This window comes from Arachis stenosperma, chromosome 1 (assembly GCF_014773155.1).
Source record: "Arachis stenosperma cultivar V10309 chromosome 1, arast.V10309.gnm1.PFL2, whole genome shotgun sequence".
Classification (NCBI taxonomy): domain Eukaryota; kingdom Viridiplantae; phylum Streptophyta; class Magnoliopsida; order Fabales; family Fabaceae; genus Arachis; species Arachis stenosperma.
The window spans coordinates 127,565,815-127,590,402 of NC_080377.1; the positions used below are offsets into that span (position 1 = coordinate 127,565,815).

Below are 24,588 nucleotides of genomic sequence, written 5' to 3' on the forward strand. Positions count from 1 at the left end.
AGTCATCACATTTTTTTATTTTTAACAAATAAAGAATAATTACCCAAATGGAGCCAACAAACAATTTATTTTGATACTTGAACCCTTCCTATTCAAATAAATGACCTTTACTTTGTATAAGATATATATAGTTACAATTAATTAGTTGACATTATTATTATTGTTGTGTCAAGAGCTTCTCAAATAAAGTGAGTTAGTAGCTATGATGCATGGACACGGACACGGACACAGGATACGACGGAACACGTCGACATGCGAATTTTAAAATCTTGCATGACATGAGGACATGCATACATAGAAAATATAAAGTTTTTTTTAGATAAATTCTAATGATATTTTAATATTTTATTGATATTAAATATAATAATTTTTTAAATTATTTTTAATGTCTTATTTTAATTATATCAAATATTTAAAATATTTTTTGTTTTAATAAATAATAATATATACTATATCTAAATTTATTTTAAGAATATATATTAAGAATAAGATCAGACACGCTGACATATGATGGTATTTAGGTGTGTCCAGAAAAGAATTTTTTATTTTTTATTGAGACTCGATTTGGACACAACAAACACGCGTGTCGGACGAGTGTCAATGAGTATTGCGTTCGAAATGTGTCTGATACGCAGACACGATAACTCAGTAAAGTGTCCGTGTTTCAGAGGTTAGTAGAGATTCTGAGAGTATATATATGGTCCCTTCAATTTTATTTTATTTTATTTTAAAAAATAACTTCCATATGTATAGAAATATTGTCATATAATAAGTATATATGAGTATACTATATCCTACTACACATAAATATAATGACCTTATTCATATTAAAAGCATAAATATGAACAAGGACGATGACATCACAATTGCATTATTATATATTTGAGAGTGAAAATATATATTGTTTGTTACGATAATCAAGTATAGTTATTACAAGAGTTGAATGATATATAGGTTGATTAATTTCTTAATTAACTATAAATCTTTTTCTTAGGATTCCGGGAAATAATAATTAAGTGGTATTTGCAATGCTAGAATTGTTTATCATCTTTGGCATTATTTTACTTTTGCACTTGTTAACATATTAGAATTGAAAATTTTATCAACTATTGTTTACGAAATTTAATGACATTTAATTATTAGGTATAACTGTATCAATAAAATTGATTAATTTATATGTTGATTTGCACTATCAAAAAAATTTGGGAGGCCATTTATTTTATTTTTAGCAACAATAAAAATAATCGCTAATATATTTTTTGATAACTAGACATTATTTATCTTATATTTCGTCACAAAAAAATTTTAGCAGTAATTATGTAATTATCAGTAAAATTTTTTAATTATTATAAAATATATAATTATTATAACATATAGTAATAATAATAAATATATAATTTTTTTAAAAGTTTAAATAAGATAATATCCGTTATGTTATTGTCACTAAAAATAATTTTTATTGTAATATATACCTTATCATTATATAGTCTATATACCAGAAATGAAAAAGACATGATGATACATTTTAGTATCTAGAGATCACGTTTCATTTGTTTATGGTTTTAATTAATTAATTAATTAAACATGGTGTGCATGTCGATGGCCACATAATAAGCCTATTAGGCCAAAATTAAACCCTTTTGCCCCAAATCTTTATATTCATAAGCAAAATTTACTCCCATAATCATGTATGTATCTGGCTATGGGAAGACAGAGACACTCATCAAAATAATAATTTAGCAATAACCTTTTCTAATTAAACTAAAATAATGAGGAAATGAATTATTAAGAGAGGGTGTGCTACTATGTATGTGGGGTGACTTTATTAAAATAAACAAAGTTTCCAGGTTCCAACCAACCATAACTTGAAAATTAGTGATTAAATTGAGACCGTGTAACTTGGTCCTTGTGGACATGTCGCCCACCCTCATGGCAAATCAAAAACCCTTCTTCTCTTTGCTTTTTCTTCTCTTTTCTTTTGCTTCTAATATAATATATAATATATATTGTTTTATCCTTTGTTTTTAAGGAACTAATAATGTTCAAAAACACAATTTTAAAAAGTATATTTGTCTAAATTTAATCTTTAAAAGAATAAAAGTCACAAATTAATTTTTAAAAAATACAATAAGTTAAATTAGCCATTCTGTTAACTAAATAATCACGCGTGCTACAAAAATAATTTATGTCACGCCTCATTATTTAATTGCTAGTAGAATTAATTTAAAGCATTTGATCTTTTTAAAATTAAATTAAAAACTAAATTGATGCACATATTGATAAATTCATCTTTTTAAATTTTGTATAATCTATTGATAATTTGATATACATTCTTTTTTCTTTATTATAGTGTTTAATACAATTCAAATACTCAAAATATTTATGCTCACACAAATATTTAGACAGTGAGAGATTTTGATATAATACAATACCCATTAACTCTTTAAAAAATTCAAACAAGTACTAGATCAAACATTTCTCGCTACTTATTCGTTTAATTTTATTATGAGTTTGTTTGAAATTTATGAATTAGAATGTATTCAAAAAAATTCTTTTGAAATAAATAAAAAGAAATTATTTAAATTTTTTTGAGAATTTTAATTTTCACAAAGATTTTTTTTATTTATAAATCAAACTAAAAGAAGTCTAATTTTAAAATTAGTTTTCACATTAAACAAGTTTAGTATGTCAAATATTAAAAGGGAAAGTATGAGGAGCCAATGGAATATTTGTACAATGTGTACAATGGAGATTCATAGAGTATTAGAGATATAACCATTAGTGCTACTTTTTCCCATGACATGGTATTAGAGCGCTAGATCCGAAAGATCAAGAATTAGATTCTTGGTGAACCCCAAAATTAATTTAAACTTTTGGGAAGATATTTATTATCTCTAGTACTCGGATGGTTATCCTAGCGGCATTCATATTAAAAATATCCTTCTTTATATATTTTGACAATAAGTGGGTGTTTTTTTTGTGACTACAATAAGTGGATATTTAATATAAAAGAAGAAAATTTAACTCATATATATAAGAATTATTTTAAATTAAAGAATTGAATTCTATTCTATTAATATGATAAAATTATTTTAAATTATGGAATAGAATCTCAATAGAAATAAATTTTATTTTTTTAAAATAAATTATAATTCAAATGGTTTAATTTTTTCATACTCAGTTAAGATCGTTTGAATCTACCTATCTTTGTTATTTAAAAATTTCTAAAGAAACTCGGAGAAGAGTCTCTCTCTGGTATAAAAGGAGGCTAAGGTGACGGCTTTTGTTTCGGTTTGTTGAGATGAGAGAGAGTTGGTGGAGCATTGAATGGAAGAAATGGTGATGGCAACATTGGACCTAATAACTGCATCTCCTCATTCATCTTCATCTTCATCTTCTTCATCTTCACCCACCACTGATAATAACAACCACCCTTCTTCTTCTTCTTCTTCTTCTTCATCATCACTTTGTCTCTCAAGCATCTCAACAAGAAGAACCGATTTGAGCACCGACCTCAGACTTGGCCTTAGTCTCTCTCCTTCTCATTATTCAACACCATCAAGGTACATACATCCATCTAAACCCTTCATATATTTAATTAATTAAGATGTTAATATAAGTAATGTGTAGCAGGGAGCAAAGAAGTAGTTTTGATTGGCCACCAGTGAAGTCAACATTGAGGTGCACCCTTGTAGAGAAAAGTCAAATATCTCAATTTGTTAAAGTATACATGGAAGGCATCCCCATCGGTAGGAAGCTCAATCTGCTGGCACACCATAATTATCATGCTCTTGTTAAGGCTCTTGCCAACATGTTCAGAACTACCATACTCTGTAAGCAAATCAACTCTCTCTTTCAAATTCAATCTTATATATAATCAATCTCACATTTCCAATTTCTTTTTTCTTTTCTTTTAGGCCCTGACTCTCATCAATTACCACTCATCTCTGGGAATAATGTTCATGTTCTTACTTATGAGGATCAAGAAGGGGATTGGATGATGGTTGGAGATGTTCCATGGGAGTAAGTTATTATATTATATTAATCTTCAAAAAATTTGGTGAAATTCACTCCATTTAGTTTCTTTTTATTTCTCTATTAGGTCGTATTCATTTCTTTTAAAATGTGCCTGTAGTAATATTTAATTAAAAAAATAAAGTGACAATTGAATTTTCAAAAATTTTAATTTTAAATTAATTAGTTTTTTATGAAAAAAATATTAATCAGATTCTTTACGATAATATACAATGAATATATTTATCTTTTTCGTTAATAAATAGTTTAAAATAAAATAAAATTATTTATATATTTTATTATTTATAATGATAAATGTTTTTGCTGTCATATGAGTATAAAAATAATATACTTTTAGACAATAAAATATTATTATATTTTAAATTTTTATATAATTTTTATCAATTATTTTTAATTTACTAGAAATTTTATCAAAAAATAGGTAAAATTTTATTCTAAAAATTATTATCTACATAATGATCTTTTATATATATGATCTTTTATATATAGACATGTATAATATTTCATGATATATATAAATATTACCACTAAATTTTACGTAATAAATTAATAGAAAGAGGAGATAACGTGTCTATCATTTCTATTGTAAAAGACTAAATTAATATTTTTTTAAATACTAATTAATCTGAAGTTAATTTTTTTCAGAAATCTGTTACTTTACTCGAATAATATTAGTATTATATGATATAAAATACAAAATACCAAATATAATTCACATTATTATTCAAAAATTTAAAATTAAAATGGCTTTACCATTGAATGTAATTTGTCTTAACGTACGTCATTCATCACTAGTATAGCTTTTTTTTTCTATATAGACATCATTATTATAGTATAGCTATACTATAAGCTAAGTAGGAAACAACATTAATTAATTATTTATCCATTTTTAGGATTATTTTGACAATTTCTCATTATATTTTATATAATATATACAGGATGTTCTTGACAAGTGTGAAGAAGTTGAAGATCACAAGAGCTGACAGATGTTAAGTCAATACATAAATAACTTGTTAATTTGCATATATACAATGTTCTTCCATGCAAGCATTCCCTCATCAATTTTCACTGTGGTTAGGATTTTTTTCCCCTAGTAATTATTAATTAGTTAATTAATTTAGCGGGTGGGTGAAAAAAAAAGTAGAGATATATAGAAATATTCCACAAGGGAACAACGGCTTTCCATTATTAATTATCATCATATACACCCAAAAACAAAAAAAAAAGATTATATAGATGTATAGCTACTTACCTAATTGCTAATTCATCAATCATGACTATTGTGTCTATTTGTCTTTTAGTCTCTCTCTGCTTTATGGTGGATTCTCCTAACTATTTAACTTTTGTAGCCATATGAGATAATATTTCACCTGGCTCCCATTATCGCTAGTTCATGGTCATACTAGAAAAACAAATTAAAATATAATTTAAATTTGTCTAATTTTTTAATATTTATTATTAATTCTAACAATAATTATTAATAATACTAAATAAAATAAATTTTAATTATTTTTATTTAATTTTTTTATTACCAAATATTTTCGATATTTTAGTTAACTTGTCCTTGGTGCTAGCTAACTAAAGTGCTATTTGTTATTATGATTAATATTAGCAATATTTTGATATATATATTACATGCATCTCAATTATTACTTTCCTAGCTAGAATAATCTTACCAACAACTTGAAGTACCAAATACTCAACCAATGCAACCAAACCACATGTGTTTCAATCAAAAGAATTTTATGAAATAAAGCAAATAGTGAATGGAAACAATGAAAAGCTAATTAAGTAAAGTTGTTCATAATTTCTCTGGAGTGTATGTATGTATGTGCTTTGAAATTGATGTTGCTTCGCTTTGTTGGGTACAACATAATTGGTAATATGTGTGTTCACACGGCTCGTGTCAAGAACAGTGGTTTTGCTTTCATTTTCGTTGATTAGTGAACAAGATTCTAACTGAATTAAATACTCATTCATCATAGTAGTCCAATATAATTTTTTGTTTTCAAATAGGGAAAAAGAAAAATATTAATTAAACGCATGTGTCCGTAATATATGTGAAGAACTCATCTTACTTGATTGTTGATGAAACATTCACCAACTGACAATGATGCAACATCTCGGACAATCATTGATGCCCATTTTAATTTCGAGTTTGAATTCTTACACAAGAATAAAAAGATAGTTGAACTTTTATGAGGAGGAGTCAAATAACAGTTATATACTTATATGTCAAACATTGAACACTTTTTTCTTTGGTTGAATAATTGAATTATTCTTTTAGAAAATTTTAAATTATTGAAGGAAAAACCTATAAATGAAAGCAAGGCAAACAAGTTGCCAGTAATCCTATCCATATGGTTCACAGAAGTCATGCTCTTATTACAGTCTTACGCCATAGCTATTTAAATCGAGATTTTCTGTAATGGAGCATGAGATTAAAGATTTATATAGCAAAGGTTTTGGTTTATAATTGATGAAGGTACTTAATTGTTAAGAAAAGAAAAAAGAAATGATAAATATTTTTAATTTTTTGAATATATTGAATAATAAAAATTTTAAATTATTGTTGTACTCCAAAATGATCTAAATCCATAATTGAAATAGATATAATTTTTTTAATTCAATTTATTTCATAAAATGACCTATTTTGATAAATAACAACCCTAATCTTACTCCACTTCAATTGAGAAATTACTTTTTTCTTTCATTTTAGTTTGTTACTGGCCCATGAATTGGTTCATATACAAAATAACATTTAAACTCCTATCAACATTTATTTAAGTAAAGGAGTTAACTAACTACTTGACCAACTCAAGTTATTATTAAAAAATTTCTATGATAAACAATGCTACAAATATTTCTTTTTTGGTCAGGATGTTACAAATATTTAGCCTTACTGGATAGACTGATAGCTATAATGGGCCTGAGGCCCAAAATGAATGTGCGTTTACAAAGCAATCAAGGCGTCCAAAAATCGAGAGGCAGTGTTAGGCCCAAAAGCGAAACAAAAAGGTAAAACGACGCTGTTAGTCGGAAGCGGCGTTAAATGTTAATCCTCCAAATTTCAATTCATCCAATTCGAAAGCATCGTGAAGAGAAATCTTTGGAGCCTAAACTAAAATTCGCGGTTAGCAGTTAGCAGTAGACGATTCACTCAAGCCTCAGCATCAGCATAATGAAAACCCCAGCTTCAGGTTTCTACAGAAACCCCGTGAAGTTCAGAATGTAACTTGCTTGCTACCTTCGCTCCAAGCGTTGCATCGCATTGATTCATTGATTCATTCATTGATTCTTGAGGTATGTATGTTTTCGATGCAGGCCGACTTCGGAGAATCTGGTGCCGATTCGATTGGACATAGAAATCGACGGTCAGCGATACAAAGACGCTTTCACTTGGAACCCTACCGATCCTGATTCCGAGGTCGTACTCTTCGCCAAGAGAACCGTTAAGGACCTGAAACTCCCTCCCGCTTTCGTCACCCAAATTGCACAATCCATTCAGTCTCAGCTCGCCGATTTTCGTTCCTATGAAGGCCAAGACATGTACGCTGGCGAGAAAATTATTCCTATCAAGGTCTTTTCTCTCTTCATTCTTTTTATTTTTCCGTTTAATTTTCGCGCTTGCGTATTAATTGAACTCGTTCTTTTTCGTAATTTCAGCTTGATCTCCGTGTAAATCATACTCTCGTGAAGGACCAGTTCTTATGGGTAATATAGCTGTTGCTATTGTTATTGTCGTCATTGTTATCTGCTTGTGTTGTATGTCTAAACTCGTTGAGTTTCTAGGACTTGAACAATTTCGAGAGTGATCCTGAAGAATTCGCCAGAATCTTCTGCAAAGACATGGCCATTGAAGACCCCGAGGTTGGAGTAAGTCTATCTATCTATCTATCGTGTGTCAATAGAGGACTTGGATTCTTCTATCATTCATGAAGTACTACTCTCTTCCTTGTAAATAAGAACACAGATACATTTGGAAAGTGAAAACTTACTAAACTGAAACATGCGTTTATTTTGCAGCCAGCAATTGCCTTTGCTATAAGAGAGCAGCTTTACGAGGTCCATGTTTCTATTTGCTATGCTATATATCATGTTTTTGTATTACATATTGTATCACAGTTACCATAATTTTTTTGTTTGTTTGCACATTTAGATTGCAATTCAAAGTGTGGTTTCAGCAAGAGAAAGCAGATTGAGCAAGAAGGGTCGTCGAGGGGCTGAATATGCTCCAGTCAGGTATTCAATACATTTCTTTCCCAGATCAGTTGCATTATATGATTACTCCAGGGAAGGATATTTATGTCCCTATTCTATTGTTTCATTGCTGCTTGTCAATTCTCTATTAACAGCAAAGGAGGTGCTGTGGCAGTGGACTTGGTCAAGTTATTTGGACCAAAATCTAGTGTAGTTCGGTGAGTCTGTTAAGTATGCGTGATGCACTTTTCTTTGCTAAAATTAGATAAAATAATGCTGATTTGTTATGCTGATAAAATTAGATATGATGATAGTTAATTGGTAATAGCATGTTTTATTGAGCTTTTGGAAATCCCTAAATCTTGGATATAACAAGAGATTGTCTCTTGTGACTTATGCCCTACCAATGGTTTTCAAGTTCCAAGAAGTGAAAACCAAACATGCTAGAAGGCTTAGTTATTGGCATCAGAATTATGCTAGCAGAAGCAGATCAGTAGTTGCATAAGGCAACATCTTACATATATTATATGTTTTTGCAAATAAGAAATGAATAAAGTGAAGATATCAATGAGGAAAAATCAGTGGATATGATGGTGTCCTATAATAAAAGGATTGTGACTTGAACTGGGAATACACTTCCTCAGAAAGAACTGGATACGACTGTTATGGAACTTGACTCGGAATATAGAAAACTACATTGTCTCTATTAACTGTTAGAAAATGTTTTTGTTTATAATTCTGTTTGACGCTCCATTAATAGCAATTTTCAAAGAGAACAATTCAATGCACAGATAATGTAAAAGAAATTATTGGTTGACACTGTTAATAATCTTATCTTAAGAACTAATTTAAGCATGGAAGTTTCATTTTCTTAGGCCACGAACTAATTTTCAAGTTTTGTATGCATATTCTCGTATAGTGGTACTTAGATTCAAAATGGAATGTTCATTGGCTTACCGTGTTTTTGTTTTGTTGCATTAGGAAAAGAAAGGAATGGGACGTGTATGAACCTATCGTGGACCTTCTTTCCAATGAAGAAGTTGATGCCCTTGAAGCAAAAGAAGAACGGAATTTCAGGTGAATTGACAGCATTGCTTATTTAGAAGGTAGTATAGTTCTATTGAAACCTATATTAGTTAGAGGGAATCATTTTCAAGTTATTATTGTACTGTGTGGAAGTTGGTTTCGTAGAATCAGCAAATCAACGAGTCAGCATGTGTTATCATATTAGGTTGTATCATTTCTTCATCTTCATTCAGTGTACAAAGACGCTAATCAGTAATCAGCATCAAGGCCAAATTAAAAAAGAAAATTAATTACATCTTATTAGCATAGTATCTAGGGTAAATTACATTGATCTTCTACGATACTGAACAATATTACACAAGTAGTCTTATCTACCATGCAATTTAAGTTACATGACACTTGATACTTCCTTTTATAAAAGTGATGTTGGCCTTCCTTGTAAACGCGACTGTGAAAAAGATTAATGTAGACATGGATAACTAGGGGGTGGCATGTAAAATAACATCTCTTAATCGTAGAGTTTAATTTATTCTGGTGTATATATTTTGAATTTGATGTGCTTTGTGATACTAATTTATCAACTTATATGCACCCGTTACAGTTTACACCTTTCCCTGCTGGGGCAAAAGAACAGCACATTATTCCCTGATTATTTGAATACCATCTATAACTATTTATTATCTAAGACTGAAATCATTATTTCCAATCAATTTCATATCACATATAAACCTATGAACCCTCCACGAAAGGAAAAATGGAAGTAGGGCAGTGTCTTATAAGGCGTGCAATATCTTATAACAGTAGAGACGGAGGGTTTCAATTTCATAGCTAAGTAAAGCTAGGATGAAAAAACAAGCAAGAAAGAAATATGAAGCAGTAACAGATTGAGAAATCAAAATCCTATGTTTTCCTCTCCCACATGCCTGGAAAGAAATGGGAATATCCATGATAGAATAAAACAAAATGTGGGGTTGAGCCTATCCCATCTGAGGTTGCCAGGGCCAATATGTAAAGACAGACTTTACAGTGGCCCCATTTCTGTCATTGTAGAGAAAATGTCCACACATACAGAGTTGAAGATATTGCTCCAATACTCATCTCTCGAGAAAGGTAGATAATGGATCATGTGGGCTTGTTATATCTGCGTTTCAGTACTGAAAGGAACAGGAGGAAGACAGAACCAACTGAATAATAATGTGCCTCAGCAATAAATATCTTCAAATTCATTCCAATGTAAAAAAAAAAAAAAAAAAAATTAAATGAAAATATTTTGGTCATAATAAACCTTTGATAGAACAAGCATTTGTTGGCCTGCGATATAATTTGACTACTTAAAATGGGCATGTGGTAGATGAAACCTTTATTAGCAGCGGTAGATGATGCCTTTCTTTAATTAATCCACGTGTTCATCAAACTTGATATTTTTATGTTCAAGGTTCACTCAATGAACATTCTCTGGTCTAGTAAGCTTCTAATATAGGTTTTGAGCATGTTATTGTCTTCAAGATGTTTTAGTTTATAGGTATGCTTGTCTGCCATTATTTTAAGATGCTAAATACACGCCACTGATTGAAATCAATCTAATGATTGAAATCACACTTCCCACAGGAACATTATATGTGCATAAAATGAAACTTTCATCGTACTATTTTTTATTTCGATATGATAAAATTTTAAAATGTAAGAAATATTAGTTATTGATGATATATCTACTGAAGTTCTTTTTTTTTTTTTGAAATTTGACAAGCTTAATCATACGCAGTATAATAATATCACTTGATTTAATCAATCAATATTAAAAAAAAAAGTAAAATTCACATCTTTAATATTTGCATATACAGTAATGATTTTCATGCTTGATTTATTCAAATTTACAGTTTACCTTGCTTGCGCATTTCATACATACCAATTCGGGTCAGAAAGAATCATTAAAATAGAATAAATTATTCAGAATTGAATTACTAAGTTTATCAAAGTAAAAAAAAAGAAGTTGAATTATATTATAATTGATCTGCAAATCAATCCAACAAACATGTTCATTATTTTATAGATCTAATCGGATCAACCTAATCAAACCAAATCAAATCTTCTACTATTCTACTCCTAACGAAATACAATCAAAATCTGAGGACTCCAAAGTTGACTTCTCAAAAAAAAAAAAAAATTATGAGAGAGAGACAGAGAGATAAGATTGAAAAGTGACTTTCTTTTTTCCATTAAAATCTCGCCATGATTTTTGTTCATCAATCACGGGGATTCGGATTCCCTATAAACAACACTTTGAATTGAAAATACAAAAGAAAAAGAAAAATGAAAATGGGCAGTGAATACTGACTGATTTTTCCATGGATTCAATCATTTCATACCCCCTCCCCTATTGAACCGATTTCTACAATGATGATTAATTACATTCATACCACCATGACCAACCAAGCAACCTAGTACGTACGATAATACATACATTAATTAGCATACAAAAAAAACCACTTGCTAATTGCAGCTGCTGCTTCACTTTCTTTGAAGAAGAAGAGTCATGAGGAGGTTATGTTGCAGGGTGCTGTGGACTTTGACTTATCCAATATTGACCACATTACACGAACATCTTCATACCCACACGCCATCACTTCTCCATGCAGATCCATCACACTCTTCTCTTCCTCCACTGCAAATTTAATAATTAGCTTCAATAATCATTCCACCAGAATAATATAGATCTAACCTTGAAGAAACACAAACCTGTTTGAGTAGACTTCTTATTGTTGTTGTTGTTGTTGTTGTTGTTTTCCCTTGGAGGTTGGTTATTGTTGTTGAAGAAAGTGCAAGCTTTCTTGAATGGGGTTGCTATGGTCTTCTTCCAAGATGCCATTTGAATTGCTATTGCAAGATTAAATCCCTTTGGAAATTGGAATGATATATGAAGAGAAGAGAGAAGAGAGAAGAGAGAAGAGAAGAGAAGAGAGCAGAGAGAAGCAAGATCCGTGAGAAGAGTATTGTGTTGAAATGGAATGGAATGGAAAATAAGAGAGTGGGTTTTTATTATTATTATTAATAAGTAATGAGTGATTATGAGATAGTCATAGGTATGGATATGATGAGGGGAAAAAAAAGTTGAGGGGGTCGGCTACTGCGCCAAAGCACATGCTGCACGCCCCTTCTCGCTCACACTCACATGTCAATTCTTTTTCACTACCACCATTACTTTATTACAAAATATATATATATATATATATATATTCTATAAATTATTAAAAATTATACTGATGTATATTATATTAAATAATTTAATTAAATATAATAAGTAATTAATTTAAATTCGTCAAGTGGTTAATTTACTTCTTTATTTACATAAGTGTTAGGAATTCGAATTGTAATTTTTAGATAAAGCAACTCATTAATAAAACTTAAATCAGCAATAAATTAGTTTTTGCTTGCTTTTATCCGATTGAAAAATACTTTAAAAAAACATATTAAATGTATTAAATTATTTAATAATTTTTAATTTTTAATTATTATTTATCGAAAAATTCTTAAGTGTTCTAATATCAAATTAATACTCTTATTTTGTAATTAATTATTTTTATATTAATATTATATATTTATTATTATGTTTAATTTAAAAATATAAAATAAAATAAAATTTTAAATTTTATAATAAAATTTAACACCATTGATAAAATAAATGACATAAAACAAGAATAATAAAATACATGTTTGCTTTAAAAGCACAAAATAACTTTTTTTTAATAGGTAGAGTTTGTTTTTAAAGATTGAAATTGAAACTAGAATATTATAATTTAATATTGTGTTTGATGATAAAAAATTAAAAATAAAATTTTAGTTTTGAGATACAAAATTTTAACCTCTTTAATATTTTTAGAAAGTGGAGATAGATGAGACTAAATTTTTTGGAATTGGAGACTAAAATTTAATATTTTTTTTAAAAAATACTCTCATTTAACTTTTTAAATTTTAAATTTATCTATCAATCTTCATATTTATCTTAAATCAAATATAATATTTAGACATAGTTTAAGACCAATTTAGATAAACAACTTAATTAAGTTCTTTTGAAAAAAAATTAAAACATAAGTACTTATATTAAAAGTAGTTTATAAATAAATTATTTTTAAATTTAAAAGATTATCACAGAAGTACTTGTTTTAAAGTTGTGTAATAAATAAGAATGATAAAATAGCTTTTGAAAATGAGAGAAGTTAAATTTTTTGACTTCTTCAAGAGTTTTTAAACAACTTTTCGAAAAATTAGAAGTATATATAAAAATTTGTACCAAACACCGTTAATATAACTTTTCATAAGTCAAAAGTTCAAAATAGTAACTTTTGAAACTTTTCAAACAGATCCAATATATTTTACATTAAATATAATATAAAAACTTAATTTAGTCTTTGTCTTTAGATCTCTATCTCCTAATTTTTATCTCTCAATTTCAATCTCTCTTCTACGCGTAGCCTTAGGTATGTTTGTGTTTAAATATATTATTTTTATATTTTTTAAAAATAATCAATTTTTATTATTGCATAGTTAAATTTATTTTATAAATATCTAATAGTTTGAGTGGATGTGCATCATTGAATGAATTAATTAATTGTATTCACTTGACCAGTTTACCCTCTTTCTTTGTTTGGTTTGTTTTTCCTTGGCTGATTCTCTTCATTCTCTCTCCCCAAATAAGTTAACCTATGCCCTTTTCGTGGAAGGCCCTATTAACTACTTCACATGTGTATGTCCTCCTTCCTCTCTACTCTCTTTACCTTTCTAGTTTCCTTCTTCCTACCAATAAGTACCAAACCTTGTTTTTCATGTGAAAGATATTTATATCACCATACATCAAAGGTGAAAACTGAAAAGTAAAAACCCTAAACCAATAGTGATGGAATGGACACACTATTTTTAATTTTATTTGAGTAAAATCCTGCTGACTATTTTATTAAAAAAGGTAAAATTTGTTAAATTTTCATGTGAATTTAAGAGATAACGAGTTACGCGTGTATTAAATTTAGGGTTATATTAGGTAACTAATGATTTTCTTGAATAATATGAATAACTATTAATAAAATAAAAACACACAACACTTCTAAATTATTCACCTAAATCTTAATATTAGAATAATCATCCACACACCTAGTAAAATGAACATACGATATCTTCATTGTTCACGTTGTTTAATATTTTCATTATCTACCTATACTTTTTCTTAAATTTAATATAGATAGTTAATTTAGTAGATTATCTAAATATAAGAAAATATTAGGCCATGTATAATTTATTAATTTTTTAAAATAAATATATAAGTTAAAGTAAATTTAAGAAAATAAGTTTATTTAATATTTTTTACGTCTCTATCCATGATGTGGATTCTTGAGGTACATGCATTTTCAATGTAGAAAACTAAAACTGACATTACTCTTATTTTGATCATGGCATGTTTTTATTATACCACATTGGTTCATGTTGATAAATATGATATGGGATGAGATGGATGGTACTAGAAGGATAGATATGATAAAAATGTAGAATTGTCTTGTGTGACATTTTGATCTATCTAATGGGCCTGAAGGGAGGGGCAAAACAATGTTGAGGGTGGAGAGGGACCCTTATAATATGCAATGCATATCTGCAAAACATTCTGAGTCCTTTTAACTTGTTGTAATGAAAATGAGTGAAAATGGGAGTGTGAGAGTGAGATAGAGAAGCCATTGGGACAAAGGCTTAGTTACCCACTTCATTATGGCATGTGACACTGACATGGGTGTTTTTTGGGAATGGGAACGTGGAACTATGAACAACACAAGATAACCCCAAAAACAAACCCAACCTCCTTTGTGGGGTTTCTATGCATCAGCCAATCACCCATTTCATTTTCAAGCCCCATTTAGCTAGTAGAATAGTACTATCGCTCCAAATTTTTTTTACATATATAAAATACCCAAAATGTGTATCTAGATTAAATTATTAATATATATTTTAAAATTATGTAAAATTTTAAAATTTTCTTGTTAAAATGTGCCATTAAATTTATTTTTTATTTTTCTTAATCTATTAATAGAATTTTTTTCTTATATATTTTTTAATTTTTTATAACAAGTTATATTAGTTCGTTTATCTACTTAAGTAAGTATCAAAATTTGAATTTCATTTTATGTATGTAGTAATTTATTGAAATTAAAAATACAATAAAAAATAAATAAAAAAAATTATACTACATATCCGTATAAATATCATCAAATTTATTTATATAAAATATATATTAAAATATAAAATATATTTTAAAAATAATATATATATTTATACACAAATATATTATAACTATTTTTTATGTATATAGTATTTTTATAGGATAGATTTGTTGAAATCTCAGTGACTAGTATACATATATTTTTAAAAGAAAAACACTAAACCAGTAAACCTAATACCCTAGTATTTTATATTAAAATAATAAGATTCATTTGTTTGACTTATTGTTGAGGACTTCTCTAGCCACTTTAGCACAACATATGGAGTAACGAGTAAAATTTCATATCTAGTGGATGTGAAGTGTGAACACACTAGTGACGGTGCCGTTGATTCTAATCTAATAATCATCATGGATTCAACAAAAAGATGGAAATTGGTAGCTTCCCAATGCTGCAGCTTAATTTGGTTTGAGAATCTATAAAGTGTGTGTGATCATTGGTTGTATCAACATAAATTACTACTAATAGATTATTATCATTAATGAAACTCTGGTTATGTTGAAAAGTTATAAAATTTGAGAGCCCAATAATATAATGCAATCTTGCGAAAGTGACGTATCCACATTTGCATTAATTTAATTCTTTTTTACTATGGATGATGAAGCTTTATATACTCTATGAGAAGTACATGAATTTCTAAGAACATCACGTTCACATGCATATGGTGTAAAATAAAATAAACGCCATAATGCATAAAAATCATTAATTAAAGTATGTAAAACAGTAGCAACAGTATTATGATCTTCTTGCAAACTAATTAGTTTAATTTAGATAATTAGAACTAATTAGTTTATTCCTTTTCACATGCAATGTATCATGTGACTGACAACTGAACAGTGAAAAATTATTGCTGGGTCTGATAATAGTTTTTCCATTTTTTTTCCTTTTAATATAATATGATAGTATGAAACTATAGTCTATAAACAAAAGCAAACATCGTTTTCATTTTCCAAAAGGGACACGTTTGATTATTAACAACGAATTGAGATTATTGGTAGAAGCTTTCCACGTGTCCACACACTTCATGTTCGGACATTAAAATGTCGGTCCTACGTTTCCTCTAAATAAAAAAAATCCCATGTGCAACTTTTTTTTATTTACAACCTATTTATTTACCTATATACCCTCCTTTTTTTTAATTTAATTTTTCCCTTAACCATTATTTTATTTACATCGAGGCAGAACATTGAATCTTAGTTTCAAGATTATATATGATGATTAAATAATATTTCATAATTAATTGTTTTGTCAACAATTACTAGAAGAAAATTGATTGGGTCAAGTTACATTTGATGGCCCATAGTAAAAGTGGAGTCTATTATGGGTCAAATAAGACGGATTATTGGAAAAGTGTGAAGGCAAAGGAGTGTGGAGTGTGGACCAACAACTATTTGCCATTCACCAAAAACATACATAGGGAAACATGGATTCAACAACCCAATAGAAAATACTACAAAACCATTATTCTAGTATTATTTACCCCTATGTTTGTCCTTTTATATGAACTTATGGGTCACATTTATATAATTGTGTCTCTATTGTCTCCTTAAAGCATTGATTCCTGAGGTCCAAATATCCCCCACCTCCACCTTTCTTTCATTAAGATCATTTTCATTAGGCATTTAATGCAATACACCCTCATAATTACTCATGAATTATTGTAGTAGTACTACTACTATTTTTTTAGAATAGTTGATGAATGAATACTTTTTTCTCTCAATGAGGACAAAGAGATATAATTTGCCGTACCACTCATCAAAATTCAAAGAAAGCCATTGGCAACCACCGCTTAGCTAAAATGTTTTTGTTTTAAACGTGCTTAATTTTTCGGCCTATGGTTTTTATTTTATGATATTAGACAATTGGATCTAGCTATGTATATTTGTGGGAAATAGATCTTCTGAATTTAAGTTTTGAAAAAATGCATCACATACAAATGGCAATCCCCATGAGCCTCTTACATTACAAGATCTGCTTTATATTCATGGCTGTGACCATATAAATCATAATTATTTTTTATTATTTTTATATCTATACTATGAAAAGTTAATGTAAAAGTGATATTTGAGAGGAAAAGAAGAGTGCCTATTCTATTTGATTGTCAAACAGGTCAATTCAATCTATTTAGATTCAGTTTGTTTATGTCTGCGAATTACATAGATTGGTCCGTTTATTTTTTATTTGTTTAATGATTTCAATTTTTAGATTTGGCTCTTTATGGCTAGTCCAACAAATTATATAGGCTGCACGTTTGTTTTTATTTTTTATTGTTGAAAAAAATAAATAAAAAAATTAATTTTTGATTAAAAATATTTTGGATAAAGTGTCATTTTTTAAGATGTATTGGATTTTTGAATCTGACAAGGGATAATGTTAAAAAAAATACATAAAAAATAAATAAGTTGTCCATTTAACTCATGGGTTATATATTTCATTTAACCCACTAATTTTTTTGAATTAGTTGAGCTCAATTCAAATTTTAAACAAACCTAATTTTAGAAATAAAAAATTTCTTCATTTAAATAGATAAAAAGAATAATTTTAAGGGATTTAGTTCATTTTAACTGCTTAATTTAAAGGTTTAATTACTCTGTTGGTCCCTATAGTTTCGCGAATTTTTCAATTAGGTCCCTATACTTTTTTTCTTTTCAATTGGATCCCTATACATTATTTTTTTTTTCAATTAAACCCTTACTGTGACAAAAACGTCTAAAATAACAGAATATCCTTTTAAAAAAACGAATATTCTTTTTTTTAAGATAGCATAACACTCTTATATTTCAAAAATTCCAAAAACACCCTTCTCACTTGACCCAATCACCCAACCCCCCCCCCCCCAAAAAGAGTCACATATCCTTAGCCCTAACCTCAAGCTCTCTCAGAATCTGCCGCGGTGCCCTCTCGCCGCGCCTCCTCCTCTTAGCGTCCCTGTCGTGTCTCATCCCTTATATTCTGCTCATCCCTTGTATTTCGCTACGCCTCTGTCCCTCTGTCCCTCGCCTACGTGCCTCTGTTCTTCCATGCTTCCCTCGCCTCGTCGCGCCGTGCCTCCGTCCCTCCCTCACCGCACCACCCCTCCGTCCCTCGCGCCTGGTTTCGCTGCCTCGCGCCTGCTCCCGTGGCTTCCGTTCAGACAGATCCCAGGACTAGGTTGGATGCAGGGACTTGGGAGGGTTGGCCTTGGTTATTGCATTTCGGCTGCAGTGGCTTGTCCCTCCCTCACCGTGCCGCGCCTCACCACGCTGTTTATGCATATGTCAATATTTTCGAAGATGATTAAATTGGTTTGCTCTAATTTTAGTGTTGATGTTCATATAGATATTGTTTTGAAGTAACACTTTTTAGGATAATTCTTGCTTAGATAGTATTGTTCGTTTCTTGCTTAAAGTGATTGGGTCAAACCTAGTTGTTGTAGTTTGAACAAATTGTGGCTAGCCATTGATTTGAAGTCCTATCTCTAGTCTTATGTTTCTGTTTGGGAGATTGATAAACTTAGAAAGGTATTGATTTTAAGCTTTGCCCTGCCTCTGACATAATCTGAAGAACTATAATTACTCTGATCCTAAATGTGGCATGAATACACTGTTTTCAATTAAGATTTAAATGTTTCTTGTTAAGTTCAAAAATCTGTTCTCTGCCTTTGTTTTAGAATGCTTTGGTGTTGCTTTGGTGTAAACTTTTGCTAGAAGAGAAGATGGTTTGATACCCTCAACTTAAGTTGTAAGACATAAAACTTATGTGTGTTTTGCAGAAATGGCCATCCCTTCAGGAAAATGGTTTTTCACATAACTTTCTTTTTAAACTATACCACTAACAAATCTTTTACTTTCTTCCTTCTAGATTTAAAGGTTTACATCTAATTTGTATCTAGGTTGATCTATGAACAACGACTGTACTACTACTAATAATAATCTTTGTTTAGCTATGTGGAATTGGCTAGGTGAATCAAACCATGCCATAGTTATATAGTCTTGTCATTATCTAGTTTAATTTTAAACTAGAATAAATGAGTAAAAAAGCGTGCCTTTTCAATATTAAGTTTTGCATATTGTTATTAGAAGTGCTAGCATTGTTTTATTGTATCTTAACGTTTTTGAAATAGCTTCCAATGGGCAAGGATCTAAGGGCAACATGACCAAAAAGTCAAGGTATTGCTTGCATTACTATACATGGATAATGATCTTGTAGTTAATTTTCAAGTTGAGCTTCTCTTCTTGATTTCTTCATGCTCATAAGAAAAGTGAAACTCTAGCTGCAGAAGTGGATGCAACAACTCAGAGGGACAATGTTGAACTTGTAGCTGAAAATGATCGGAGTACCCCCATATTTGCAGACCAACCAAACAAGGAGCAACCTGTGGATTCAACGTCTCCTTTGTCCGGCACTTCATTATCATAAAGCCAACTGATGATGTGGTAAACATGCCCACATGATGTGAAAGTTTTAGCAGTTGAAACTGTTTCTGAAATTGCCACTGTATCTACAAATGGTGAGTCTGTCAAAGAAAATGCTTTTGAGGAGGATCCTCCCCAAACTTCCAAAGGAATTGAAGCCCCAAGTGATGAACTCACTAATATTGGCCAACTAACAAGCCTAGGGATCTGGATGCGAATCAAAATGTGAATCAAGAGAGATCAGAATCTGTGGGTGCTTATATTGTTCCTGGACCTAAAGATGGTGATGTAAAGACACAAATTACATTGGCTTGTAGTTTTTTATTGTGTACCATTATATAAAGACACAAATTATATTCTATGAATCCACACAAATGTAAAATGTTACATTATCATAATGAATACTTGAAGGATGAAAACTAAATTTTATATATATTTATTACTATTATTTCTATTTTATTTTATTCATTCTTTTTTTTAGATTCTTAAGATAAGGTATTTTGAAAGTTAAAAAACAAAAGAATGTATTTTTGGTACAATTTTTATATAAATAAGCAAAAGAATGATAGTGACAAAATAAAAGGAATATTTTTCATGTCTTAGAATCATTGAATAGGGATCATAGGAATATTTTTCATTGAATATTTATAGTTTTACTAAATTTTCAATTAAGTCCCTATATTTTTTTTTCTTTTCAATTAGGCCCTTAAGGGTATAAAAGTAATTTCACAATTCACTAACATTTTTTTGACGTTTAACGTTAATAAGGACTAAATTGAAAAAAAAATTAATGTATAAGGACCCAATTAAAAGGAAAAAATGTATAGGGACCTAATTGAAAAATTCGCGAAACTATAGGGACCAACAGAGTAATTAAACCTAATTTAAAACATAAAACATGGTTTGAGACTGTGAAGCACCACCACATACACTATTATTAGCTAATAGCTATAGTAGATAAATGATTCAGATTGAGCCATTTCACGATTCTTGTTAAAATTATAACTTAACTTGAACTTTCGGTTACTTATTTGTTTAGTTTACTTTCTTCTATTATTTAACATTTTTTGACAAAATTTTATTTAAATTTGCAAACACATAAAATATTATTTAATATATAATTTTAATTATATATTATTTTAATTTTACCTAATTTTATCTCAGAAATACTTAAAGAGTACCTAATTAACAAGATAAAATATTATTTAATATATAATCTTAATTATATCCCCCTCAAGCTGTGACACATGAAAATTGATGAGACTTAGTTTGTCATTGCAAGAGAAGAAATTTTTAGGTGATAGTACCTTGGTTAGGACATTATCAATTTAGTTTGTTGAAAAAACTAGAAAGAGTTTAATCCATCCTTTCTGAACTATGTCATAAATAATATGACAGTAAATGTCCTTTCGTAAAAGATTGGATTAACAGTGATATGGAGAGTGGATTGATTATGACAGTACATAATAATAGGACGAGAGAGAGGTATTCTAAAGTCTTTCAACAAGTAAAAGAGCTACACTCCCTTACAAATGGCAAGAGCCATGGCTCTGTATTCAGTTTCAGGCGAGGAACAAGCTACAGTGTGTTGCTCTTACTTCGTTAAGAAATCAATGACTTTTCAAAAAAAAAAAAACCCAGATATTGAAAATCTAGTGTCTGTAGAAGCTCTCTCCAATCTGAGTAAGAGAAGGAAGTGAGTGTGAGATTATTATTGGAGGTAAAAAATAGCACTCCCTTGGCCGGAGAAGTACATGCAGAGCGGCTCGGAAATGTTTTGTTGTGACACAATCTAGTGTCTGTACAAGCTTTCTTCAATCTGAGTAAGAGAAGACAGTGAGTGTGAGATTATTATTGGAGGTAAAAAATAGCACTCCCTTAGCCGGAGAAGTACATGCAGAGCGGCTTGGAAATGTTTTGTTGTGACACAATCTAGAAACTGATTGAGCTTTCCAACCGCGAAGCATATATCCAGCCGTATATTTGGTGAGGTAAATTAAACGTCTAATTAGCCGTCTATAAGGACCAATATCATTAAGAGGAGTTCTTGAAAATTTAGATAGATGAGTTGTATAATCTATTGGCGTGGAGGCTGGTTTTATATTCATCAACCCAAACTCATTAAACAAGTCAAGTGTATATTTGCGTTGATACATGGCAATGCCTTGTTGACTTCTGGCGATTTCCAAAGCAAGATAAAATTATATCCATAAACATCCCCTGCAATTTCTCTCCAATCATACCTTGCTAAAACTAGTTCGTCCACATAAACAAGGATACATGTGAAGCCTGAATAAGATAATTTAGTAAACAAATAACTGTTTGATTTTGATAGAGTATATCTATCATTAATGAGAATACAACACAACTTCTGAGGCCACTGTCTACTAGCTTATTTCAAGCCATATAACGATTTCTCTAGTTTACAAACTGAACCAGTTGGCACTGCCAATCCTAATGGGGGTTTCGTATACACCTCTTCTAGTAAATCTCCATGGAAAAAAGTAGAATTGACGTCCAATTGGTGAACATATCATCCTTTAGTAGCAGCAATAGCCAAAAGCATTCTTAAAGTAGTGAGTTTGATGACTTGACTAAAAATATCAGAGTAGTCAAAACCTGTCGTTTGAGTGAAGCCTCTAATAATGAGCTTGCCTTGTGGCATTCTACCTCACCATTGGGTTCGAACTTGGTCTTGAAAATCCATTTGCAACTGATTGCCTTCTTTCCAAAAAAAGAGAAGTCGGTTTTCATATTTTATTCTCCTGAAGGGCCTTCAATTCAGCACTTATTGCCTTACGCCAACAATCATAGAGAATAACCTCTTTATAACTTCTTAGTTTTGTGGTAGAGGATATAGCAACTAAAAGCTTTATGCCTTATTGACCATGTATTGTAAGATACATAGTAAGAAATTGGATACTTCACTTTAAAGGAAGTTAGAGATTACTGAGCTGAAACATTGACTTACATACAATGGTACTCTTGCAAATAAGATGGCTGTTTTTTTTGTCTGCATGATCTTCTAAGTTCATTAACCTCAGATGTGTTATTTAAATTACTTAATGATACAACAGGATTCAAATTATTTGCTTTAAAATTGGAAGGTTAGCTAGGAGAAAAATCATGAGATGCAATTTCAAGTGAGTAAAAATTAATTTGAGATTAAAAAGATTTTGGATAAAGTGTCATTTTTTAAGATGTATTATATTTTTAAATCTAAACAAAGGATAATATTTAAAGAAATACAGAAAAAATAAAGGTTTAATTACTCTGCGGGTCTCTATAGTTTTACCAAATTTTCAATTAAGTCCCTACACTTTTTTTCTTTTTAATTGAGTTCCTATAAGTTAATTATTTTTTCAATTAAGTCCCTGCTAATGTTAAACGTAAAAAAAAACGTTAGTAAGTTGCGAAATGACTTGTCTACCCATGTCTTCCACTTTTAAACACTTCTAATTTCTTATTTATCTGATGTTTCTCTTCTTCTCCATTTTTCATTCCCAGTTTTTCTCTTCCACAAAGTTATGGCTCAAAGTCAAGGAACCTCTTTCATTCTCTCTTCAGGAAGCTATATTTCTAAGAGCTCTAACCCCAAAAGAAAGAAGACACCTGTGTTTCTGTGAAGAGGTAGTATCTGTGCACCGTTTATTGACCATTTTTGACCATGGTAGGAGGTATGTTACTTGTGGGAAGATACCAAAATGCAAATTTTTTGAGTGGATTGAGGATGATAATGGTGCGAAGAATGGGTGGCCAAAGAAAAAGAAAAGGAGGATTCACTATTTTTGTGGTGACACTCTTATTCTTCAAATTTCTGGAACAACAAAGAATCCTAATAGAAGATTTATTTCTTGCCCTAACATGAGATGCAAATTTTTCGAGTGGGTTGATGAAGTTGGTACAAGAAATAGCGTGTCTGCTGCTGCTGTCGGAGTTGTCGGAATGCAAGATTATGCTAACTTGGAGGCTGAAATGAGAAAATTAGATGCACAAAAAAGAAAGATAGAGAGACTAAACGTGGAGATGGAGAGATTGATTGTTGAAGCTAGAGAAATGGATGCTTATGTGGATAGATTACGTGATGAGTTTAATGTTGTCTAAGAACAAGTTGGGAGATTGGATGACAATATGAAGAATCAATGTAAAATGCAATATATGTTGTTTATGTTTTTGATAGTCTTAATAATTGCAATGTGGTTTGTAAGAATTTAAAGTTAACTATGTTGTAAAATTCTAATGTAAGAGATTCTATAACTTCATTTCAATTATTCTAATTATATTTAGTTTGATTACATTTTTCATTGATTTATTTTGTGTGTGTATAACAATAAAATCATAGTTGATAGAAACTTTGTAGTTCAATATTTAAAGTTACACCATAGGTTCACAAGTTACAGCGAATAAGTGGCCATATAATATGCCACATACCTAGATATTCATTAAATAAGTGTTCCTTTAAACCATATGTCTACAATATATCACAAAATAAGTGGTCATATAATATGCCACATACCTAATCCAAAATAAAGGTTCAACAAGTGCAACAATTAAAAGTGGTCCAACATTATAATAAAATATCAAAATAGTGGTCCTATTCACATAATAAACATTGGCCACAGAGACATTAATTCATCACAACATATACTACTTAATAGTAACTCCAACAACCCTAACTC

The 24,588-nt window shown here is 29.8% G+C and overlaps 3 protein-coding genes across 3 annotated transcripts; 2 read left to right on the forward strand and 1 right to left on the reverse strand.

Moving 5' to 3' along the window:
* The first annotated feature begins 3,283 nt into the window (after positions 1 to 3,283).
* On the forward strand, positions 3,284 to 5,296 carry LOC130944498 (auxin-responsive protein IAA31). The gene is made up of 4 exons (XM_057872843.1): positions 3,284 to 3,563; positions 3,634 to 3,833; positions 3,918 to 4,023; positions 4,974 to 5,296. The coding sequence occupies exons 1-4, from the start codon at positions 3,328 to 3,330 to the stop codon at positions 5,026 to 5,028; spliced, it is 597 nt and encodes a 198-aa protein (XP_057728826.1). The 5' UTR covers positions 3,284 to 3,327; the 3' UTR covers positions 5,029 to 5,296.
* Positions 5,297 to 7,069: 1,773 nt separating this feature from the next.
* LOC130960645 (chromatin structure-remodeling complex protein BSH) lies at positions 7,070 to 10,435 on the forward strand. Its single transcript, XM_057886096.1, has 8 exons — positions 7,070 to 7,266; positions 7,360 to 7,615; positions 7,702 to 7,749; positions 7,828 to 7,911; positions 8,062 to 8,100; positions 8,195 to 8,277; positions 8,391 to 8,453; positions 9,217 to 10,435. Exons 1-8 carry the CDS (start codon positions 7,217 to 7,219, stop codon positions 9,314 to 9,316), a joined length of 723 nt encoding a protein of 240 aa, XP_057742079.1. The 5' UTR covers positions 7,070 to 7,216; the 3' UTR covers positions 9,317 to 10,435.
* Positions 10,436 to 11,375: 940 nt separating this feature from the next.
* Positions 11,376 to 12,367, reverse strand: LOC130940403 (uncharacterized). The gene is made up of 2 exons (XM_057868533.1): positions 11,998 to 12,367; positions 11,376 to 11,923 (listed from the first exon to the last, which is right to left on the reverse strand). Exons 1-2 carry the CDS (start codon positions 12,125 to 12,127, stop codon positions 11,793 to 11,795), a joined length of 261 nt encoding a protein of 86 aa, XP_057724516.1. The 5' UTR covers positions 12,128 to 12,367; the 3' UTR covers positions 11,376 to 11,792.
* Positions 12,368 to 24,588: the final 12,221 nt, after the last annotated feature.